Below are 22235 nucleotides of genomic sequence, written 5' to 3'. Positions count from 1 at the left end.
TTATAAACAATTTTAAATGATTATAAGGGTTATAAATAATTATAAAAAGATTATAAAGACTCCAAGTGATTATGAAGAATTCTCCCTCAGCCTCAGACACACATCACCATGGGGAAGAGGCCGCACACACACTCCCCATCTGCAACGGGAACAGGTCCCGTCACCATGGGAGAAGGCCCCACCACTACTCCTCACATCACAGGGAGCAGGTCTAGCACCCAGACTGCTGTCACCATAGAGAACAGGCGCCGCAACCCCTGCCCCCGGGCCTGCACCCCCGCGACCCCCGCCACCATTGGGAACAAATACCGCCCCCAGCATTCTATCACCATGGGGAACAGGCCCCGCCCCATAATACCACCATAAAGGCCAGCCCCGCTTAGTCATCACAGGCCCACCCCCAAACTGCTGGGAATAGTCAGTGATTCAGCTGCTTTCATCGTGAAGTTAATTTAAGAATTGGAGTAAAGGGATATTTCAGCACATTGCTCAACTGCTCTCTAAACTGAGTCTGCGTCACGGCGTAAATCGCACTGTTGATGCAGCAACTCATGAGCTGCAGCATGAAGCCCACTTCCTTCAAATAAGCATGTAAATAAACAGACCGATATCCTAAATCAAATATTCGGCCCCAAATTGAATATACCATTAAAACTGCCCATAACAGGATGAAATTTGCCGAGATCACGAACAGTAAAATGATGGATTTCCTTCGACTCTCCATTTCTGGGTCTCTGCGAATCTCCCCACTGCTGTGAGCCCGGAGTCTCCTGCGTCCTCTGTTGCTCACTAAAATGTGTCTGACTGTGGCAGCATTGAGCAGCAGAATCACCACAAATGGAACAATCGGAGTTAGAATGTGATGGAGAAACTGGACTGATGCCCAAACAACAGAGTACCAAACAATGGATGTTACAGAACAAAACCAGGGTTCATTCCACAGCCAATACTGACCAGTTAACATAAAATACCAGGTGATGTTATTTAAACAGCTCAGCACTGTCACTGTTACCAAAACCGCAGCCGCCGTTTTCTCACTGCAATATTTACATTTCAGTTTCTGGCAACAAATGGCCACAAATCGATCAAAGGTAAATGTGACGGTGAACCAGACGGAACAGTCTGTAGCTGCATAAAGCAGGACGGCGTGGATATTACAAACGGATATGGACTGCAGGAACTGGAACTGTTCCTGATAAACAATGGGAATGTGCCTCAATATCAGGTCGAGGATAATGACCAGTAGATCCGCCACTGATATGGCCACCAGGTAGCGAGTAACACATTTGGAGAGACCGCACTTTCCCCGAGAAAGGATCCCAATCGTTAGCAAGTTAACTGTGAGGAAGGGAAATAAACAGAAAAAAATATACATCAGGCTAACAGCAAATTTATCAGTTTGATTGATGACTTATTGAGATTTACAAATATGTTCCTGTATCCCGTGTTGTGAGGAAACGATTGGACCTGAAAAAACGAACTGGAAATGATGCATCAGGTTCGGAGTAAAAAAAAGACAGTTTAAAGCAGTTTGGGGTGTCATTTGTGCATTTGTTATCACATGCAGTCTGTAACTAATTATGGTACCAGTGGCAGGAATTTATGCCGCAGCCAGTGAGTTGAACTCAGTAGAGACTGCGGGAGGCTCGATGGCGGGCCGAAAATATGAAGGGAACCCTGTCTTGGCAATTTGCAGCCCACACCTGGCGCAACTCAGTGGAGCTCGGGAAATTCACTGCCCGGTTTCGTGGCCCGTGTCCCTTAAAGATAAGGATCCAGCCTACAAAAACTGCAGAAACAATCAAGGGGGCAGCAGCTCAGTATCGGCAACACGACCGGGATCAGTGGAACTATGAGTCCTTGACCGGGCCTGGGTGCGGGACCATCTCTTGAGCCCTAACACCAAGTAAGTGTGGCAAAGACACAAGGTCCAGTTAGCTAGTGATGGCTATTGCCTGTCACACACCAGACCTGGGACCTGCACATACGCTGCTGCCCTGAACGCAGGTAAAGATGGCAATGATAGGAGGACCAGTCAGCTAGCGGGGGTCACTACCAGTAATAATCCAGTCCTGGGACCAGGACCATTACTGGAGACTGTGGACCCCAGCTAAGAGTTTTGATGACATCGGGGCCCATCTGGCCTGTGCCAGAACTGCTCCCATTCTGGGAACTGTGCCATCGCTGCAATTCATGCTGGATGCTTTGCTGGAGCCCCACACCTCAGGTGAGTGTGGTGGGTGCTTGCGGCCAGTGAGTGACCAGGTCCAAATGCTTTTGAGGCATCAGGCTTGGAAGCATGCCCATTGCAGGAACCCTGCAACTCACGTAAGTGTGTCGAGGACATCGGGGCCAGTCACGGAGCAGGGGACATTGTTGGAACTACATACTTCCTGAGTCAAGGATCATCATTGAGACCCAGACCTCAGGTCAGTGTGGTGGGGCCGCCAGTGTCTGTCAAGCAATTGTGCCTCTGCATGTACCACACCAGGCCTGGCACCAGGACCATCACTGCAGATTGGACACAAGTTAAGCGGGATGTGGCCGGGATCAGTCAGAGACCGGGTACCCTGCTGGAACTGCAGCAGGCCTGGGAGCAGTACCTTAACAGGAGGTTCGACCCCAGATAGGATTGTCAGTCTAGCTGGGATCATTCAGGGACCGCGGCCACTGCCGCTATTCCAGCTGACTAGGACCATTGCTAGAGACCCATAAGCAATGTAAGAGTGGCAGAGTCGCCTGGGCCAGTAAGGAAGTGGGGGCCAAGGCCAGAACGACAGCAGGCCTGGGACCAGACCCATCATTGGATAATTGTCCCCCTGTATTGTGTGCCGGTATGACCACCTCCATATTGAAACAGAGTCCCCTCACACACTACTCCTGGGTTAGATGGAGATAGCAAAAGTGCTCTTGGAAAACCCGGGGTGGGTAGGGCAGAGTCTCCTCCTCCTCCCTTTTTACAGACCTTCACCTCCTGAAGCCTCTGCTCCATTTGTTGGCTATGTTACAGAATCAGAATCACTGTAACTACAGTCCCCATACCTCGTCCAGAGTTGGGTCACCAAATCATCTGTCTGCCCTGAATGTCTGAAGCAGCTCAGATCACAACCACCAGAAAATCATCCACAGCATCTCCACTAACGTTACAATATCAGAAGTAAGTCAAAGGTCCCAGACCTGTAAATTGGATGCCTGGTCCTTTTAAATAACACTAGAGGGGTTTCCTCGTGCTGCTGAATGTATGTTCAGCCGGGAGTGACTAATACAGGCGGTCAGTGGACATGCACAGACCAAGCTTCAAAGACGCACATCAAAGCAGTTGGAATAGCAGTTAGACTTCATATTCCAGAACCCTACATGCTGCTCGAACACACAATGTTCAGCCGCCCTAGAGCACTGAACAGCATGAGACAGTGTGCAGGCCACGATGCAGGTGGCTGGTAGCTCAGCTCGCACCCTTTTACGGATCCAGGCTTGCATAGCATGAGCAATAGTGGTGCCGTGGAACGGAAAATCACGGCCAGGGAGAGATACAGAGGGAAGAAGGAAATTCAGTTTAAATGAGGAAATGGAAATAAACTTGAAGGCAAAAGATTTGCTGCAATATGGGAAATGGACAAATGCAATGGAGGTGTGAGGCCATTGAGAAATTCAAACACAAGAATGAGAATATTAAAATTAAGGTACTGCCAGACAGGGAGCCAATGTAGATCAGTGAGCACAGGGGTGATGGAAGATTGGGATTTCGTGTGCATTGGAATACAGGCAGCAGAGTTCTGGACGGTTTGCAGTTTATGGAGGTTTTTGACTTGGAGGGGTTGCGGGTTATAATTGGCATAAGCAAATGTGGATTTAACGAAAGCATGGATGAGGGTTTATGCAGCAGATGGGCTGAGGCAGAGGTGGAGACGGGTGATATTTCAGAGGTGGTAGTGGGCAGGGTTGGTGATGGAGAGAATATAGAGTTGAACTCAGCTCAGGTTTAAATAGAACACCGAGGTTGCATACAGTCTGGTTCAGCCACAGAAATTGGCCACGGTGGGGTATGTGTTTCACAGAGAGGGGATGGAGTTTGCAATGGAGACAAATGACACTGAGTTCAGTCTTCCAAAAATTTACATTACTGAACAGTATTCCAGTTAAACAGGGTTTGCACATCTCCTAGCTGTAAATTGAGACTTACCATGGACGTAAACAGCAATAAACATGAGGGAGTAAATTACAAGAACAATATTGCAGATTAGTAATGGTTTCGAGAGCGAATAGCTGGAGGATGAGATTCACCTGGAATAACAGCAGCAGCAAGGAGGGCAGAGTTAATTACAGGAGTAGCAATAAAGTAAATATGGTTTATATAATTAATAGCTGTTTCAGGAGTCTTACAAGGGCACCAACAATGGCATGGATGGGCTAGTAAATGCATTGAATAATCTCACATACATATAGGATCCACATTTCTAATGATATCCAGTCATAATACGTCGAGAGATTCCATCCGACACGGGATGGAAAGCCATTCCCACCTGTCGCAGATCAGACCACAGAGACCGGGCCATTCTATCCATCTGATCTGGGATAGTAAAACATGCTGACAAGTCACAGATCAGACAACAGAGACCAGGCCATTCCATCCACCTGATCCAGGATAGAAAATCATTCTCACCTGTCATAGGCCAGACAGCAGAGACCAGGTCATTCAATCCATCTGATCCGGGATAGAATACCATTCTCACCTGTCATAGGTCAGTCAGCAGAGACCCGGCCATTCCATCCATCTGATCCAGGATAGAAAAATATTCTCACTTGTCACGGGTCAGAGAGTAGAGACCAAACCATCCGCATCCCTCAAATCCAAGATAAAAACATTAGTTCCAAATGTGACAAGTAAGACAGCAGAGACAAGGCCATTCCATCCATTCGAACCGGGAAAGAGAACTATTCTCATCTGTCACTGGGCAGACAGCAGAGACCAGGCCATTCCATCCATCTGATCCATGATATAAAATCATTCTCAACTGTCACAGGTCGGACAGAAGAAACCAGGCCATTCCATAAACCCAGTCCAGGATTTAAATAATTCTCACCAGTCATTACGCAGATAGCAGAAACCAGGCCATTCCATCCATCCGATCCAGGATATAAAATCATTCTCACATGTCACTGGTCAGAAAATAAGGGCCAGCCCATTTCACACATCTGATCCGGGAGTGAAAACCATTATCACCTGACACTGGTCAGACAGCAGAGACCAGGCCATTCCAGCCATCCGATCCAGGATATATGATCATTCTCAATTGTCACAGTTCAGACAGCAGAGTTCAAGCTATTCCATCCAATCGAACAGGGATAGATACTATTCTGAGCCGTCACCTGTCCGTCACCTGTCAGACAGCAGTGATCAGTCCATTCCATCCATCTGTTACGTGGTGCGAAAACCATTCTCACCTGCCACAGGTCAGACAGCAGAGACCCGGCCATTCCATGCATCCAATCCGGGACTGAAAACCATTCTTACCTGCCACAGGTCAGACAGCAGAGTCCCGGCCATTCCATACATCCAATCCGGGACCGAAACCCATTCTCACCTGTCAATGGTCATACCACAGTGACCAGGCTATTCGATCCATCTGATCAGGGATAGAGAACCATACTGATTTGTCACAGGTCAGGTAGCAGAGACCAGGCTATTCGATTCATCCGATCAGGGATAGAGAACCATTCTGATTTATCACGGGTCAGATAGCAGAGACCAGGCTGTTCGATCCATCTGATCAGGGATAGAGAACCATTCTGATCTGTCACAGGTCACATAGCAGATATTAGGCTATTCAATCCATCTGATCAGGGATAGAGAACCATTCTGATCTGCCACAGGTCAGATAGCAGAGACCCGGCCATTCCATACATGCGATCCGGGACTGAAAGCCATTCTCAACTGTCACAGGTCAGACAGCAAAGACCATGCCATTGCTTCCATCTCACCTAGGATAGAAAACCATACTCAGCTATCGCAGGTCAGACAGCAAAGACCAGGCCATTCCATGCATCCGATCCAGGACATTAAATCATTCACACCTGTCACTTGTCAGACAGCAGAGAGAAGGCAATTACATTCATCCGATTCGGGATGTAAATGCATTCTCACGTGTCACAGGTCAGATATAAGAGACCAGGCCATTCCACTGATGCAATCCGGGTTAGAAAGTCATTCTCACCTGTCACAGGTCAGACTGGTGAGACCAGGCAATTCCATCCATCCACTCCAGGTTGACATTTATTCTCACCACTCACAGGTCAGAGAGCAGAGACCAGGCCATTCCAGCCATCCGATCCGGGAAAAGGAATATCCTCACCTGTCACTGGTCAGACGGCAGAGACCAGGCCATTCCAGCCAGCCGATCTTGGATGGAAAACTATTCTCACCTGTCTCAGGTCAGACAGCAGAGACCAGGCCATTTCATCGATCGATCCGGGATAGTAAACCATTCCCACCTGTCACAGGTCATCCAGCAGTGACCAGGCCATTCCATCCATCTATCTGGGATAGTAAACAATTCCCACCTGTCTCAGGTCAGACAGCAGAGACCAGGCCATTTCATCGATCGATCCGGGATAGTAAACCATTCCCACCTGTCACAGGTCATCCAGCAGTGACCAGGCCATTCCATCCATCTATCTGGGATAGTAAACAATTCCCACCTGTCACAGGTCAGACAGCAGAGATCAGGCCATTCCATCCATCCGATCTGGGATGCATAACCATTCTCACCTGTCACAGGTCAGACAGCAGCGATCAGGCCATTCCATCCATTCGATTCGGGCTAGACCATCATTCCCTCCTGTCACAGTTCAGAGAGCAGAGGACAGGCCATTTCATCCATCCAATCCAGGAAAAAAAACATTCTTACCTGTCACAGGTCAGACAGCAGAGACCAGGCATTCCAAGCATCCAATCCGGGTAGAAAACTATTCCCATATGTCTCAGGTCAGACAGTAGAGACCAGACCATTCCACCCAGCCGATTCGGAAAAGAAAACACTTCCCACCTATCACAGAGCAGAAAACAGTGACCAGGCCATTCCATCCATCCGATCCAGGATATAAACCATTCTCACCTATCACAGGTCAGATAGCGGAGGCCAGACCAATCCGTCCATCCGATCAGGATTCTGATAGCCATGCACACCTTTCACAGGTCAGACTGTAGAGACCAGGCCATTTTATCCATCCAATCCAGGGTAGAAAAACATTCCCACCTGCAACAGGTCTGACAGCAGAGACCAAGCCGTTCCATAGAAACAGAGAAAATAGGTGCAGGAGTCGGCCATTGGGGCCTTCGATCCTGCTCCGCCATTCATTATGATCATGGCTGATCGTCCAACTCGGTAGCCTGTTCCAGCTTTCGTCCCATACCGTTTGATCACTTAAATCCAAGAGCTATATCTAACCCTTTTTTGAAAACATACAATGTTTTCGCCTCAACTGCTTTCATAGTAGCGAATTCTACAGGCTCACCACTCTCTGGCTGAAGAAATATCTCCTCATCTCAGTCTTGAAAGGTTTACCCCGTATCCTTAGAATATGACCCCTGCATCTGACTCCCCCACTATCGGGAACATCCTTCCTGCCTTGACTACCCTGTCAAGTCCTGTTGGAATTTTATAGCTTTCGATGAAATCCCCCCTCACTCTTTTGAATGCAAGCGAATATAATCCGAACCGACTCAATCTCTCCTCATACGTCAGTCCTGCCATCCCAGGAATCAGTCTGGTAAACCCGATTCTACGACTGTTCTCTAAGTGCTCTGCTATAAAATTTTTGATAATGGACTCTAAAATTTTCCCCACTACCGACGTCAGGCTGACTGGTCTAGAATTCCCTGATTTCTGTCTACCTCCTTTTTAAAATACTGGGGTTGCATTAGCTACCCTCCAATCTATAGGAACTGTCCAAGAGTCAAGAGAATCTTGGAATATGACCACCAATGCATTATCGGCCCTCAATCCCGTCAATTTCCGCAGCACCATTTCTCTACTAATACTGATTTATTTTAGTTCCTCTCTCTCACTAAGCCCTGTGTTCCCCAACATTTTTGGTATGATATTTTTGTCATCCTTTGTGAAGACAGAACCAAAGTATGCATTTAGTTGGTCAGCCATTTCTTTATTCACCATAATAAAGTCCCATGTTGCTGATGGTAAGGGACCTACATTTGTTTTCACCAATCTTTTTTCTCTTCACATACCTATAGAAACTGTTACAGTCAGTTTTTAGGTTCTGCGCAAGCTTGCTCTAGTACTCTATTTTCCCCTTCTTAATCAATCCATTGTTCCTCCTTTGCTGAATTCTAAACTGCTCCCAATCCTCAGGTCTGTTGTTTATCCTGGCAAATTTATATGCCTCTTCCTTGAATCTAATGCTATCTGTAATTTTCCTTGTAAGCCATGATTTGGCTACCTTTCCTGTTTTACTTTTGCGCCAGACAAGTATAAACAATTGTTGCAGTTCATCCATGCTCTCCTTAAATGTTTGCCATTGCCTAACCACCGTCATCCCTTTAAGTGACAATCCGTCATGGCCAACTCGTGCCTCATGCCGTCGTAGTTTCCTTTACTATGATTCGGGACCCTTGTCTCATAATCAAATCTGTCACTCTCCATCTTGATGAAGAATTCTATCATATTATAGTCACTCATCCTGAACGTGTCTCGCACCACTAGATTGTCAATTATTCCTCTTTCATTACACAATACCCAGTCAAGGATGGCCTGTTCTCTGGTTGGTTTCTCAAGGTATTGGTCCGGAAAACCGTCCTGTATATACTCCAAGAATTCCTCCTCTGCGGTACTGTGATTAATTTGATTTGCACAATCTATATGCAAATTAAAGTCACCCATAATTACAGATGTTATTTTATCGTATGCATCCCTAATTTCCTGTTTAATGTCAGTCCCAACATCAGGAGTCTATATAGAATCTCCACTAGCGTTTTTGCCCCTTAATGTTTCTAAGCTCTGCCCATACAGATTCCACACCGTCAGAGCTTATATCTTTCATTACTATTGCGTTAATTTCCTCTTTTACCAGCAATACATCTCCACCATCTTTTGGTTTTGTCTGTGCATCCTAAATACTGAATACCCTTGGATGTTCATTTCTCCTTCCTGGTCACCTTGCAGCCATGTCTCCGTAATCCCAACTATATCATACCCGTTCACATCTATTTCCACGATTAATTCATCCACTTTATTGCTGACGCTCCACGTGTTAATTCTAATTCAGCCGATCCAGGAATGAAAACTATTCTCACCTGTCACAGGTCAGACAGCAGAGACCAGGCCATTCAATCCAACCGATTCAGGATCGAAAACCATTCTCACCTGTCACAGGTCAGGCAGTTGAGACGAGGCCATTCAATCCAACCGATTCAGGCTCGAAAACCATTCTCACCTGTCACAGGTCAGACAGCAGAGACCAGGCCATTCAATCCAACGATTCAGGATCGAAAACCATTCTCACCTGTCACAGGTCAGGCAGCAGAGACCAGGCCATTCCATCCATCCGATCCGGGATAGAAAACCATTCTCACCTGTCACAGGTCAGGCAGCAGAGACGAGACCATTCAATCCAACCGATTCAGGATCGAAAACCATTCTCACCTGTCACAGGTCAGGCAGCAGAGACGAGGCCATTCAATCCAACCGATTCAGGATCGAAAACCATTCTCACCTGTCACAGGTCAGACAGCAGAGACCAGGCCATTCAATCCAACCGATTCAGGATCGAAAACCATTCTCACCTGTCACAGGTCAGACAGCAGAGACGAGGCCATTCAATCCAACCGATTCAGGATCTAAAACCATTCTCACCTGTCACAGGTCAGACAGCAGAGACCAGGCCATTCAATCCAACCGATTCAGGATCGAAAACCATTCTCACCTGTCACAGGTCAGACAGCAGAGACGAGGCCATTCAATCCAACCGATTCAGGATCGAAAACCATTCTCACCTGTCACAGGTCAGACAGCAGAGACCAGGCCATTCAATCCAACCGATTCAGGATCGAAAACCATTCTCACCTGTCACAGGTCAGACAGCAGAGACCAGGCCATTCAATCCAACCGATTCAGGATCGAAAACCATTCTCACCTGTCACAGGTCAGACAGCAGAGACCAGGCCATTCCATCCATCTGATCCGTGATAGAAAACCATTCTCACCTGTCACAGATCAGGCAGCAGAGACCAGGCCATTCCATCCATCCGATCCGGGATAGAAAACCATTCTCACCTGTCACAGATCAGGCAGCAGAGACCAGGCCATTCCATCCATCTGATCCAGAACAGAAAAACCTCCTCACCTGTCACAGGTCAGAGAGCAGGAACTAATCCATTCAACACACCCAATCCGGATAGAGTATCATTCTCACCTGTCACAGATCAGATAGCATGGACAACATAGACAGCAGAGACCAGGCCATTCCATCCATTTGATCCTGGATGGAAAACCATTCTCACCTGTCACAGCTGGGATGTCTACATTGTCTATTATGAGTTTGTGTTGTATTTGTACTGTCACTCCTCAATAAACTATTTGTGACTCCTTAACCGTCTTTTGGTCATCTCTGACACTCGTTCAGATCTTAAAATGATGGCGGAGAGAGATCACAGTGGTTGGAACCATCGGCTTGCTTTTCTTGGTTTGCAAGAAATGACAAACTCAGTTAGACATGTGTGATCATAGTTGGGACAGTGCTGGAAACTTGGAGACAGACAGAAAGAATTTACACTTGTTCAAGCATGTGTGATTATTGCTGAGAAAGATAGGAAATGTCGAGATAGCGAGAGTTTACACACGGTAAAACACGTTTCATCATTGCTTGAACGGATAGGAAATATTGAGACAGAGAGAGTTTACACTTGGTCAAACATGCCTGATCATCAGTGGCAATGCCACGGAAATGTCCAGACAAAGAGATAGGGTTTAATTCTTGTCAAACGCTTGTGATAATCACTTAGTACGGGTACGTCTAAAGCCAGAAGTACAATGTTGTAAGTATATCACAGGAAATAGTTGATACAGAACCTGCCTGAGGCAAACATGTGTCCATGGGGTGATGGACATCCGAAGGATTTTAGAGTGTGATGCGAATTACAATTACATTCTTTGTAGAATCTCTGAGGACGTCCAGAAATGCAATTTTAAGTAAAAATATAGACGGAGATAAGTTGGGCTATAGGAAACACTTATGTGACTAACAGGCAAATAATAAAAAAAAACACAAAAAATGGAAGGAACAGGTAGACAAGGCAAAATGAAAAGGGAAGGTTAGCAAGACAGCATTTGCATCATGAACTATCGGTTACTCTGAAAGCAGGAGCCATATGACAGAATACATTACCTGAGAAAATTGGAACAAATACTGGACTAAAACATTGAGTAATAAACAGAAAATACCAGACTAGGTGAAGTGTTGGAAGATGTGAGGAGGGGTTTCGAGAGAATATGACCAATGTCAAAGTCCCGTCTCCACTGAAGCTGAACTGTGCCCCGTGTTTTGATAACATCAAACACCTTCAGATGCAATGAGTCAACAGTGGGTACAAGTGGCCGCTCTCTGCAAACACAAAGCCAGATTTCCCAGTTCTTGTTGGGACAACATATTTCAGGTAAATCACAGCTTCAGCTCTGCCTCCTTACAAGGGCGGCAAGATAACTGGAAAATACCGGTGTGTGCGTAACCCGAGCCTAAACTGCGTGCCAGCCTAAGAACAAGCCTGACATAGATGGAGTCAGTGACCGGCCATCCACAGTCACTGACGGTAAGGGACATGTCACCACCAAAACCACACTTAGATCCCTTACCCCTGTTGCGGCCAGGGCTCTAAAGCAGAAACTGGGAGTGGTGTATATGAGCAGCAGCTCCCTCGATCTCCTACCGAGGTGGGATATTTTTAAAGTCATTTACCAAGAATTAGAAGGTTAAACAGGTTCCCTTGAGTTAAAACAAGAGATGGATCAGATTATTCTGGTCGAGGGCACGATAGAGGATACAGAGACTGACCTGTGGAGGGCACTGGGGGCAGGAAACATTGACGTTCATCAGGTCCTGGCCAATACCAAGCAGGATCTTACCGAGCGCCCGAGTGTCTTCACAGATAGGCTCCATGTCATCTTGAGGCACAATAGCGAGGATGGGGTAAACCATTTTAATTCTCCAGGTTTGAACCCCCTCTTTCTGAGTGCCCTCCAACCATGAGTCAATTTAGCTCTGGTATTGAAATCACCTAAAACACATCTTGTCACCATCTGTGTATCCAATGCGCAACAGCTTGGGAGCATATCAATGCCAATATTCCCTGAGCACGCATCAAACTTAAGGCAGTGGCTGTCCAGGTTCCACTACCCAATCAGAGATCAGTTGACTTAAGTCAATAAGCGTGCCACAGTGTGCTGTTCTAATTCTTACTGCCTCGGCCACTATGCTGCTGCTATAGTTGCGTTGTTGATTGTGATAGTAACAGTGATTCCTGCTATCCCCCAGGCTGGGGCATTGTGCATGTGACTGCTGCAATAGCGGCATTCGTGAGACTGACAGTAACTGTTATTCCTGCTATCCTCCAGACTGGGCCATTGTGCCTGAGATTGCCGCAATAGGGAGATTAGTCAGACTGACAGAAAGTTTGATTCTCGCCATCCTCCAGGCTAGATCACTGTGCCAATGACAGCTGCAATAGGGTATTGGTGAGACTGATAGTAACTGTGATTTCCCCTATCCTCCAGGCTGGGCCACTGTGCCTGTGACTGCTGCAATATGTACATTGGCGATACTGACCGGAACTGTGATTCCCGCTATCCTCCATGCAGGCCCACACTGCCTGCGACTGCTGCCAGAGGCATATTGCTGAGACTGACAGTAACTATCCCGCTATCCTCCAGTTTGAGTCACTGTGCCTGTGAGTGCTGAAATCGAGACATTGACGAGTCTGACAGCAACAGTGATTCTCGCTATGCCCTGGGACTGACGGCTGCCAACACTGTTGAGCAGCGGCAGGAGCGGATGGACGCAGCAATTGAAGTCATGTAGATTAGTAACAGAGGTTTGTAAGTTCCCATAGTGCATCAGATACCCGAGCAAATGGTACAATAACATCAGCGATAAAGGCCCATTAGCTGCTAATTCCCCCATTTTGCTGGTTAGAAAACCGGATGGCAGCTGGTGACTGAATATTGACCAGGACAAACTCAATTCACTCACCCTTGTGTGAACCCGTTTGAAGGAGAGACACCACCATCCTGTTCTCCAGGATGCCCAGCGGCAGGGCTGTATACTCCACCCTTGATATCTCTAATGGTTATTGGAATATCTCAGCAAAACTGGAGAAACAATTTAAATTCTCATTCACTTCTGAGGACAGCGACACCTCTGGACAGGTCTGCCACAAGTGGTTCCAAAATAGCCCACTATTTTCCACAAATGTATGGCCGGGGCCCTTATGAGATTTTCACAGCCTTCCTGCTTGTTGCAATATGCCAATGATCTCTTCGGCATCACCACAGACCGTGTCCACACATTTAATCCTTTTACAGGAACTACTGCAACTACTTTGGGAGCTGGACTAAAATACCATCCACGGAAAACCCAGCTAGTGTAAGATCGTGTCACCTTTCTAACTGTCCAGATTGGATCATCCAGCATCCACCCAGAACAACATCAGATCAAGACCATCCAGTGTCTATCCCTGCCCTCTCAAAGACTGCCCCGTGGCCTATCCTCAAGCTGGTGGGGTATCAGCGGACCCTCATCACGTGTCTGCCCCTGCCCATCTCAAAGACTGACCTCTGTTCTATTCTCAGGCTAGTGAGGTATCAGTGGACCCTAATCGTTCGATTAGCAAAGACTGCTGCCCCTCTTTATGAACTACCTAATGATGATAATGACCAGGTGTAACCCTGTTGGACTGAAGGGAGCATGGAAGCAGTAACACATTTGAAGAAAACTGTCGCCCAGACAACATGTCTTATCACACCTAACCCTGACAAGACATTCCACACGGAGGTGGGGGACGCAGAGACAAGCCTGGCTGCTGTCCTATGTAGGGAAAACCAGTAGAAACTGCTCCCCATTGTCAATGTCTTTAGAATTATGAACTGGGATGGACTGATGTACTCTGTTTGAGAAGGACACTCGTTAACCACGTTCTGGGGAATCACACATTTCACTTACATCAAGGGGTTCAACAGGTGATACTGTCCATTCTATTGTAAACTTTCCCAGTCGGTAGGCAGTAGTAATAGTCTGTCCCTGTCATAGAGTTGTAGAGTCACAGTCATGTCGGCACAGAATGAGACTATTCGGCCAATCGAGTCCATGTGAGCTCTTTGTAGATAAATCCAGGCAGTCTCATTCTCCAGCTCTGTCTCCATATTCCTGCAAGTTTATTTCCCTCAAGTGTTCATACAATATCCTTTCGAAATCATTCATGATCTCTGCTTCTACCAGTCCAGTAGGCAATGATTTCCAGGCCATTCCCACTCGCTGTGTAAAAAAGTGTTTCCCCACATCCCTCTGCATCTCTTGCCCACAACCTTCACTCTGGTCCTTGCACCAATAACGAATGGGAACATCTTTTCCTGTCTACCTTATCCAAACATATCATCATCTTGTATACCTCTATCAAATCTCCCCTCAGTGTCCTTTGCTACAAACACCCACACACAGTGAAACACAATCACTGACTTTCTACCCTCTCTCTTACAAGGCAACATGGCCCTTAATCACAGGGAGGGGCAGTGAACCGTCAGGGGCCAGGCATACGTTCATCCCCTGAGCCTGTGCAGCAGATCGTTCTCTACATCATGGGATTGGCTATGACAGAGCCCGAAGCATTCGGCATCTCTGCGAAAATTCAGAATTATGTTATGTTCCTGCCTTCTGTCCCTTCTTACTTCCCACCTCCCCCTCATCCTGCTGGCTGGAATGATGCACAAGCTACAGATGATGGGAGCATGGACCTCATGCCTTCCATCCCACCATTGTCCCTCACCCCAGCCCTCCCCTTCTGATTTTATTCGTTCCAATGTTAACCTAAAACTGCCAGCTTCGCAGTGACAGCTGCTCCAGGAAACAGAAAGAGAGAGAGATAGCGAGAGAGAGAGAGAGAGAGCGGCAGCACAGCACTGATGGTGAAGCCCCATCACATGGTCTGATGCTCACAGCCACCAGCACAAATACTTACACTGCGTGTACCTTAGAGGCTGGTATCGAGTCGGAATCTGCACGTGGTGAGTCACCGAGCATAAGTGAGCTGCAGCCAGACCAGGGGGAAAGGTTCGTTCATGTGTCAGATCACCAGAGGGCGAAGTCACAAACGAGTTATAATACACAGGACTCAGATGTGAATATTGCTGGAGCAGCATACAGGAGAATGCTGATGGACATGTGCACTGAGATACAGGCCTGTAAGCCTGTCACTGTCAAGAAACATGGAGTAGTCCAGCTCCAATATGGCACACGACATTGCACAAAACTTGAAGCCCATTATTTTCCCTGTGTAAGTGGTCACTAACTCCATGAGAGCAATCGGGGACCCTGCTGTGATGCGGTGTCTTGTGACCATTGTCTTAGCTTCCACTGCAGCACAGGCGGCAGCCACCCAGCGTCTCAGTGCTGCATTGGAAGCACAGACAGTGTTCATGAGATCCATGCTTGATGCCATGCAGAATCAGAATCAACCCGACTGCTGCCATAATGGCTGTTTATCTCAGTGCTCAAAGGGATTTGCTGGCTTTTACAGCTGCCCAGCAATCTGTAATCCAGTAGATTACTAGGATTGTTGAGGTGTCGCTTTGTGGGACTAGCAGCGGCTAACTGGAGCAGGAACCTGCTGTCCTCTCTCTCAGTATGACAGCATTTGTTCTCCCTTCACTGCCATTCCACCAGTCTCCTTGCTGTTACCCAACAGCCAGCCCAAGCTTCTGCAGCCCATGTTTCGGTGGTCCAGTACGGATCCGAGCCCTCAAGGCCCAGCACTGCCCGAGGACGTGCTGCAAGGCCATCTGCAGTCTTCCCAGTAAAAGCCAGCAGCCTTCCACTCGCCATGCTGCAGCCACTGGGCAAAAACTGAGTAGGAACACTACACAAGTTGCGGTAAACCCCAAAACAGGCACGAAGGGGATACACAAGGTTAAATAGTTCAGTTGTGTTTGTATAATTTGAAGTATTGTTGGATAAAGATGTTGATGGAAATGTTTTTGTTGGTGTTTATTTTTTGCAGGATGATGACAAAGGGGACGCTGTGATGGGGCATCTCAGATGGGTATAATGGTGGAGAATGGGGGATCCATGGTTGGAAAGGGAACTTGTCCTCTGGGAACCAGAATCTTAGCAGGGCCTCTTCGCCAGCCTGCATGGGTGGAAGGCATCCAAGAAATATCCTGCCTGCCTCCTCCTCCTCCTCCACAGATGGCTTCCCGATTCCTCGTGGCAATGTCCGTGCTGTCATGATGGTGATGATATGAAGGGGGCAGCATTACATCCTGAACTTGGACACTCGCTCCAGTGTGCACTGAAGGGCTCCCCCCTGGCGGTTCAGACATCGGAAACATTGCTTCATCACATCGATGGTCTGTTCCACGATGTTCCTCGTGGTGTGCTTGATTGTCAGTGGGGCGTGGGTTTGGGTGTGTGGAATTATTAGCCATGGATAGAGAGACATATCCATTGTCTGTGAGGATTCACATTCTGGCTCTCCTCGTTGTCCTGAAGATTATGGGAACAGCTGACTGATTCAGAATGAAGGTGGACATTCACATAGAAACATGGAAAAACATAGGAGCAGGAGTAGGCCATTCGGCCCTTCGAGCCTGCACCGCCATTCAATACGATTATGGCTGATCAACCAAAACTCAGTACCCTGTTCCCGCTTTCTCCCGTATCCCTTGATCCCTTCAGCCCTAGGAGCTGCATCTAACTCTTTCTTGAATATGTTTAATGATTTGACCTCAACTGCTTTCTGTGGTAGAGAATTCCACAAGTTCACCACTTTCTGGGTGAAGATAATCCACCTCCTGTCAGCCCTGATGACTTTCCCTGTATGCTTAGACAGTACCCCTTGGTCCTGGACTTCCCCAATATCCTTCCTGCATCTAATCTGTCCAGTCCTATTAGAATTGTACAGGTTTCTATGAGATCCCCTCATTCTTCTAAACCCTAGCGAATACAAGCTTAATCGACCTCTCTTCACACGTCAGTCCTTCCATTCCAGGAATCCGTCAGCTGAACCTTCGCTGCACTCATTCCATAGCAAGAATATCCTTCCTCAGATAATATTCGCCAACATGATGTGCAGGACATGGCCAGACACCAGCTGCACATTAATGGAGTGAGAGTTTCTTTTTTCTGTTCCTTAACCTTGCTTCGTTGAAATGGGGGCACCGCAGAGCCACGTACACCATCAGGAATCCCACTATCCTGAAAAAGACACGGGACCTCTCAACCTGCTTCTCTCTGCTGAGGGAGCATTCAGTATAATTCACCACACCCGGCATAGCTGGCCTCTGTCACTTATCGGATACATCAATAATCTGCCTGTTGGGAGATTGAGGCTCAGGCAGAGGAGGGTCAGTAATCAATTGGATAACATTCTTCATCAGGGTTGAAAACACCAAGCTGCAGTAAATGGTCGTTTTCCAGACTGGAGAATGGGAGATGGTGGTTTTCCAAAAGGGTCAGTGTTGGGACCACTGCTTTTTGCCATATATAAATGCCTTGGATTTTGGAATACGGAGTAGGATCTCAAAATTTTCTGATGCTACCAATCCTGGAGGAGTGGTAACAGTAAGGATGATACAAAGCACCTTAAACAGGACATCGATAATCTATCAGAATGGGCAGACAAGTGGCAGATCGAATTTAATACAGACAAGTGTGAGGTGATGCATCTTGGAAGAAGGAATTGGGAGAGGCAATATAGAGTTAATGACACAGTTCAAAAGCGTGTTCAGGAACTGAGGGAGTTGGATGTGCATGTGCATCCATCTTTGAAGGTGACAGGACGTATTGAGAGAGTGGTCAGTAAAGCATGTGGGATCTTGGGCTTCATAAAAGAGGGATTGAGTACAAAATCAGGGAAGTTATTCTGAACATTTATAAAGCTCCTATTAGGCCCCAACTACAGTATTGCGTGCATTTCTGGTCACCAGACTTTCGGATGAATGTAAGGGTCTTTATGAGTGTGCAGAGGAGATTTACGAGAATGACACCAGAGATAGGAATATTTGTTACAACGTTAGGCGAGTAATACTCGGTTTGTTCTCCTTAGAACAAAGGAGATTGAGGGAGATTTGAAAAAATGTTTAAAATTATGTCAGGTTTAGATAAGTTAGACAAGGAAAAATGTATCTCTTAACTAATGGTATTCGGACTGGGGGATACAGATTGAGGATTTTGGGCAAGAGAGGCAAGGGGACTGTGACGAAGTAAATTGGTTTATGCAGCAGTTGGTAATGACCTGTATCACGAATGGATGGAAACCAACTGCAAATTTTATTTTTGTGCACTTGGGTATTATTGTTAGCTGCCATTATAAACAGATTTTGAAAATTATGTTACTGCTGTGTTCAACTTGTTTAGACATAGAAGGGGATGAGATCCCTTCAACAACAGGGGGTTGGACAGTTACTTGAAGAGGTCCAGTCACATGACCTGGAAGCTAGACTTTTTAGCCTGTCTGGTTTTGAAACAGTTTTAATGGGAGTCACTAGCTTGTATAGGAAAGCGGCTACCTGGAAGCTACCCCTGGGGCCTGCCTGCAAAGAGGAAATAAGAATCCACATTCTGCAAAACAGCAACAAAATATGTCTGTTCTCTGGCAGTTTTTCTTCAGCAGAAAAGGGGTGAAATCAGAAACGAAGTTTTCTCATTTTATCTACGAAAGTGCAAGAAGAGGAAATTATAAGAACATAGATTTCATCTGACTGCTACTCCACTCGGCATTTCCAGTTGGTTAATTCCAGCTTTATGTTAGTAAAAAAACGGACTGTAGTTTCAACTGGAACCTTCGTCAGTTTGCAATTAAGTTACTTTTCTACTTGTTAAATGTCCTTAACCTTTCGATGTTTTTACTTTTCCTTGTATGTTTGTGAGCATTTATTGCAAAGTTAATCCCCTCCCGAATGTACGATCATGTGTTAATAAATCCTACATCTATTTTAAACTTTAACAACAGTGTTGTTGCGCGCCTTTAAATGTCAAGCATTACAAACTGAGGGAGAGGCGAAATACATATTGAGGATTTTCCTTATTATTTTTAGAGAAGGGAAAAAATAAGCCACAATCTGCTTGAGAACAGGTTGCTGAACATATAGAGACATGTGTCCTCAAAATTAACTGCATCTGTGTAACACCTGGAACTCGCTGCCCACGAGGATTGTGGAAGTGGAGACAATCAACGACTTCAAAAGGAAATTGGTGGGCATTTGTTGAAATTAAATTGCAGGGCTATGGGGACCGAGTAAGGAAAAGGAACTGACCGCGTAGCTCAGTGGACAGCCGGCATAGATTCGTTGGGCCGAATGGACTCCTTCTGTGCCGTCAGTGACTCTAAGATTCTATGGTGTGTGTGTCACATTCTGCTGTCTAGAAAGATCCAGATACATAGGAGTTCAATCAAACTGTGAACTTAACGGCCACTGACAGTTCCGTCTTTACCCTGGTGTGAAGCTCCAGGTCATGTTACACAGATGATACAGCTCTATGACAACCTCCTATTGAATCAGAGTCACCTCATACACTGCTCCTGGGTTACGTGTAGGTAGTAAACGTGCTCTTGGAAAACCCGGGGTCTGTAGGGCATAGACCCCACCTCCTGCCTCATTACAGAGTTTCCCATCCCTACAGCCTCTGCTTCATTTGTTGGTCATGTTACAGACCCAGAGACACTGTAACTACAGTCCCCAGACCACGTCCAGAATTGGGTCGCCAAATCCTCCGTCCTCCCTGAATGTCTGCACCAGCTCACAACACAACCTCCAGCACCTCCACCAACGTTACAGTAGCAGAAGCAAGTAAAAAGCCCCTCACCTGTACGTTCGATGCCCGGTCCAATTAAATAGCACTGGAGGAGGTTCCTCGTGCTGATGAATGTCTGTTCAGCTGAGAGTGACTAACACAGGCTGTCAGTGGACAAGCACAGACTAAGTTTCAAAGATGTACATCAAAGCTGCTGGAATGGCTTATTGATGTCACTTCAAACCCCTCGCCACACTAAAATCAGATGCTTAATGAACTGAGTCTGGAGCCCTGTCCAGCATAAAGCACTGGAAGTGACCGGCAGCTCAACTCAAACCATTTAATGGATCCAAGCGTCCATGGCCTTGGGCCCGGTGACGCTGTGGAGCTGGAAATTATGGCCAGGATTAGATACAGTGAGAAAGACCATCCGGCCGCACCACCATATGAATTAGGAGCACAAGTAGGCCAATGTGCCGCCGAGTCTGTTGCACCAGCGGCGGCACAGTGGTGCAGTGGTTAGCACCGCAGTCTTACAGCGCCAGGGACGCGGGTTCGATTCTGGGTGCTGCCTGTGCGGAGTTTGCAAGTTCTCCTTGTGTCTGCGTCGGTTTCCTGCGGGTGCACCGGTTTTCTCCCACATGCCAAAGACTTGCAGGTTGATACGTTAACTGCCCCTAGTAGAAGTAGGTGGTAGGGAAATATATAGGGACAGGTGGGGATGTGGTAGGAATATGGGATTAGTGTAGGATTAGTATAAATGGGTGGTTGATGGTCGGCACAGACTTGGTGGGCCGAAGGGCCTGTTTCAGTGCTGTATCTCGAAAACCATTTAATAAGTTCATGGTTATTCTGTTTCTGTCTCGAATTCCACACTGCCATCTACCCCGATAATCTTTGATTCTATTGCCTAACAAGAATCTATCAATCTCGACCTTAAAAATATTCAGTGATCCCGCTCCCATCACCTTCTGAAGCAGAGAATTCCAAATTCGCACAACTCTCTGAGGGAAAAACAAAACCTGGTCGCCTCTGAGCTAAAAGGGCGACCACTAGTTTTAAAAAGTACCTTTTCAAACTGTTACTTTTAAAGGGGAATTGCAGAAAAGACTTTCAGGCAAACGCTTTGCAGGGATATGGGAATGGAAAGTGGAATGGGACTAATTGGAGGGGTGAGGCCATGGAGGGATGCAAACACAAGAATGAGAATATTAAAGTTGAGGTCCTGACAGACCGGGAGCCAATGTAGATCAGTGAGCACAGGGGTGAAGGGTGACAAGGATTTGGTGTGAGATAGGATACAGGCAGCAGAGTTCTGGATGTGTTGAGGCTTATGAAGGTTTACAACTGGGAGGGATCGCAGGATAGAATTGGAACAGTTAAGTGTGGATTTAAGAAAGGCATAGATAAGGGTTTATGCAGCAGATGGGCTGAGGCAGAGCTGGAGACGGGTGACATTATAAAGATGATAATAGGCAGGCTTGGTGATTGACAGAATATGGAGATGAACTCAACTGAAGTTTAAATAGAACACAGAGATTGCAAATTGTCTGGTTTAGCCTCAGACATTGGCCAGTAAGTGGTACATGGACATTGGACGGAATTGCTTCTGGAGGTTGATTACACTAGCTCAACTCTTCCCAAAATTAAAATTGCAAGATGATTATTTCAGTGAAACAGGTCTTGCAGATTTCATAGCCGGAAGTAGAGACCTACCAGGGACAGCAACAGCAGCAAAGTTGAGAGACTAAATTACAAGAACTCTGATATAAGGAGGGCAGAACGGTAATGCAGTTAAACATGCTTTATAGAATTAGTAGCTGAATAGCGAGACTTACCAGGGACACCAATAATAGCCAGGGTTGGATAGTAAATGTACTGAATAATCCTCAATGCGAGATACATCCGATAGTCTAATGAGTACCAATCGTAATTTGTAGAAAGAATGTCAAACTCCCAAATGAAATTCCTGCCCATTGTTGTAACATTCCCATCGACTGCTGTCAGATTCTGATCCATTGTTGTAACCTTGCAAACTACTGCTGTCAGATTATGATCTATTCTCTCCCTCTCTCTAGAGCTGCTAAACCCTAATGGTGCCGGGGGTGATCCTGCCGCTGACACTATGTGATAACACATTGAAAGGAGTCCCTGTATTAATAGAAGAGGGGAACCCTCCAGAGGCACAATTAGAGTCCATGGAGATTGGCATTAATTACAGGAAC

General features: G+C 46.6%; 1 protein-coding gene across 1 annotated transcript; it reads right to left on the bottom strand.

Annotated features, from left to right (window-relative positions):
- Positions 1 to 436: 436 nt before the first annotated feature.
- On the bottom strand, positions 437 to 22029 carry LOC137360261 (probable G-protein coupled receptor 139). Its single transcript, XM_068025762.1, has 2 exons — positions 21849 to 22029; positions 437 to 1338 (listed from the first exon to the last, which is right to left on the bottom strand). Exons 1-2 carry the CDS (start codon positions 22027 to 22029, stop codon positions 437 to 439), a joined length of 1083 nt encoding a protein of 360 aa, XP_067881863.1.
- Between the last annotated feature and the right edge of the window lie 206 nt (positions 22030 to 22235).

This window comes from Heterodontus francisci, unplaced genomic scaffold (assembly GCF_036365525.1).
Source record: "Heterodontus francisci isolate sHetFra1 unplaced genomic scaffold, sHetFra1.hap1 HAP1_SCAFFOLD_492, whole genome shotgun sequence".
NCBI lineage: Eukaryota > Metazoa > Chordata > Chondrichthyes > Heterodontiformes > Heterodontidae > Heterodontus > Heterodontus francisci.
The sequence above is the reverse complement of the archived record's forward strand: the minus strand, read 5'-3'. Positions and strand labels throughout refer to the sequence as shown.

Coding starts and splice junctions, on each gene's coding strand:
- LOC137360261 (XM_068025762.1), bottom strand. CDS start 22,029: ATGGATCAGAATCTGACAGCAGTCGATGGGAATGTTACAACAATGGGC. Junction 1,339..21,848: donor GGCTATTATTGGTGTCCCTG/GTAAGTCTCGCT, acceptor CCTTCCTCACAG/TTAACTTGCTAACGATTGGG.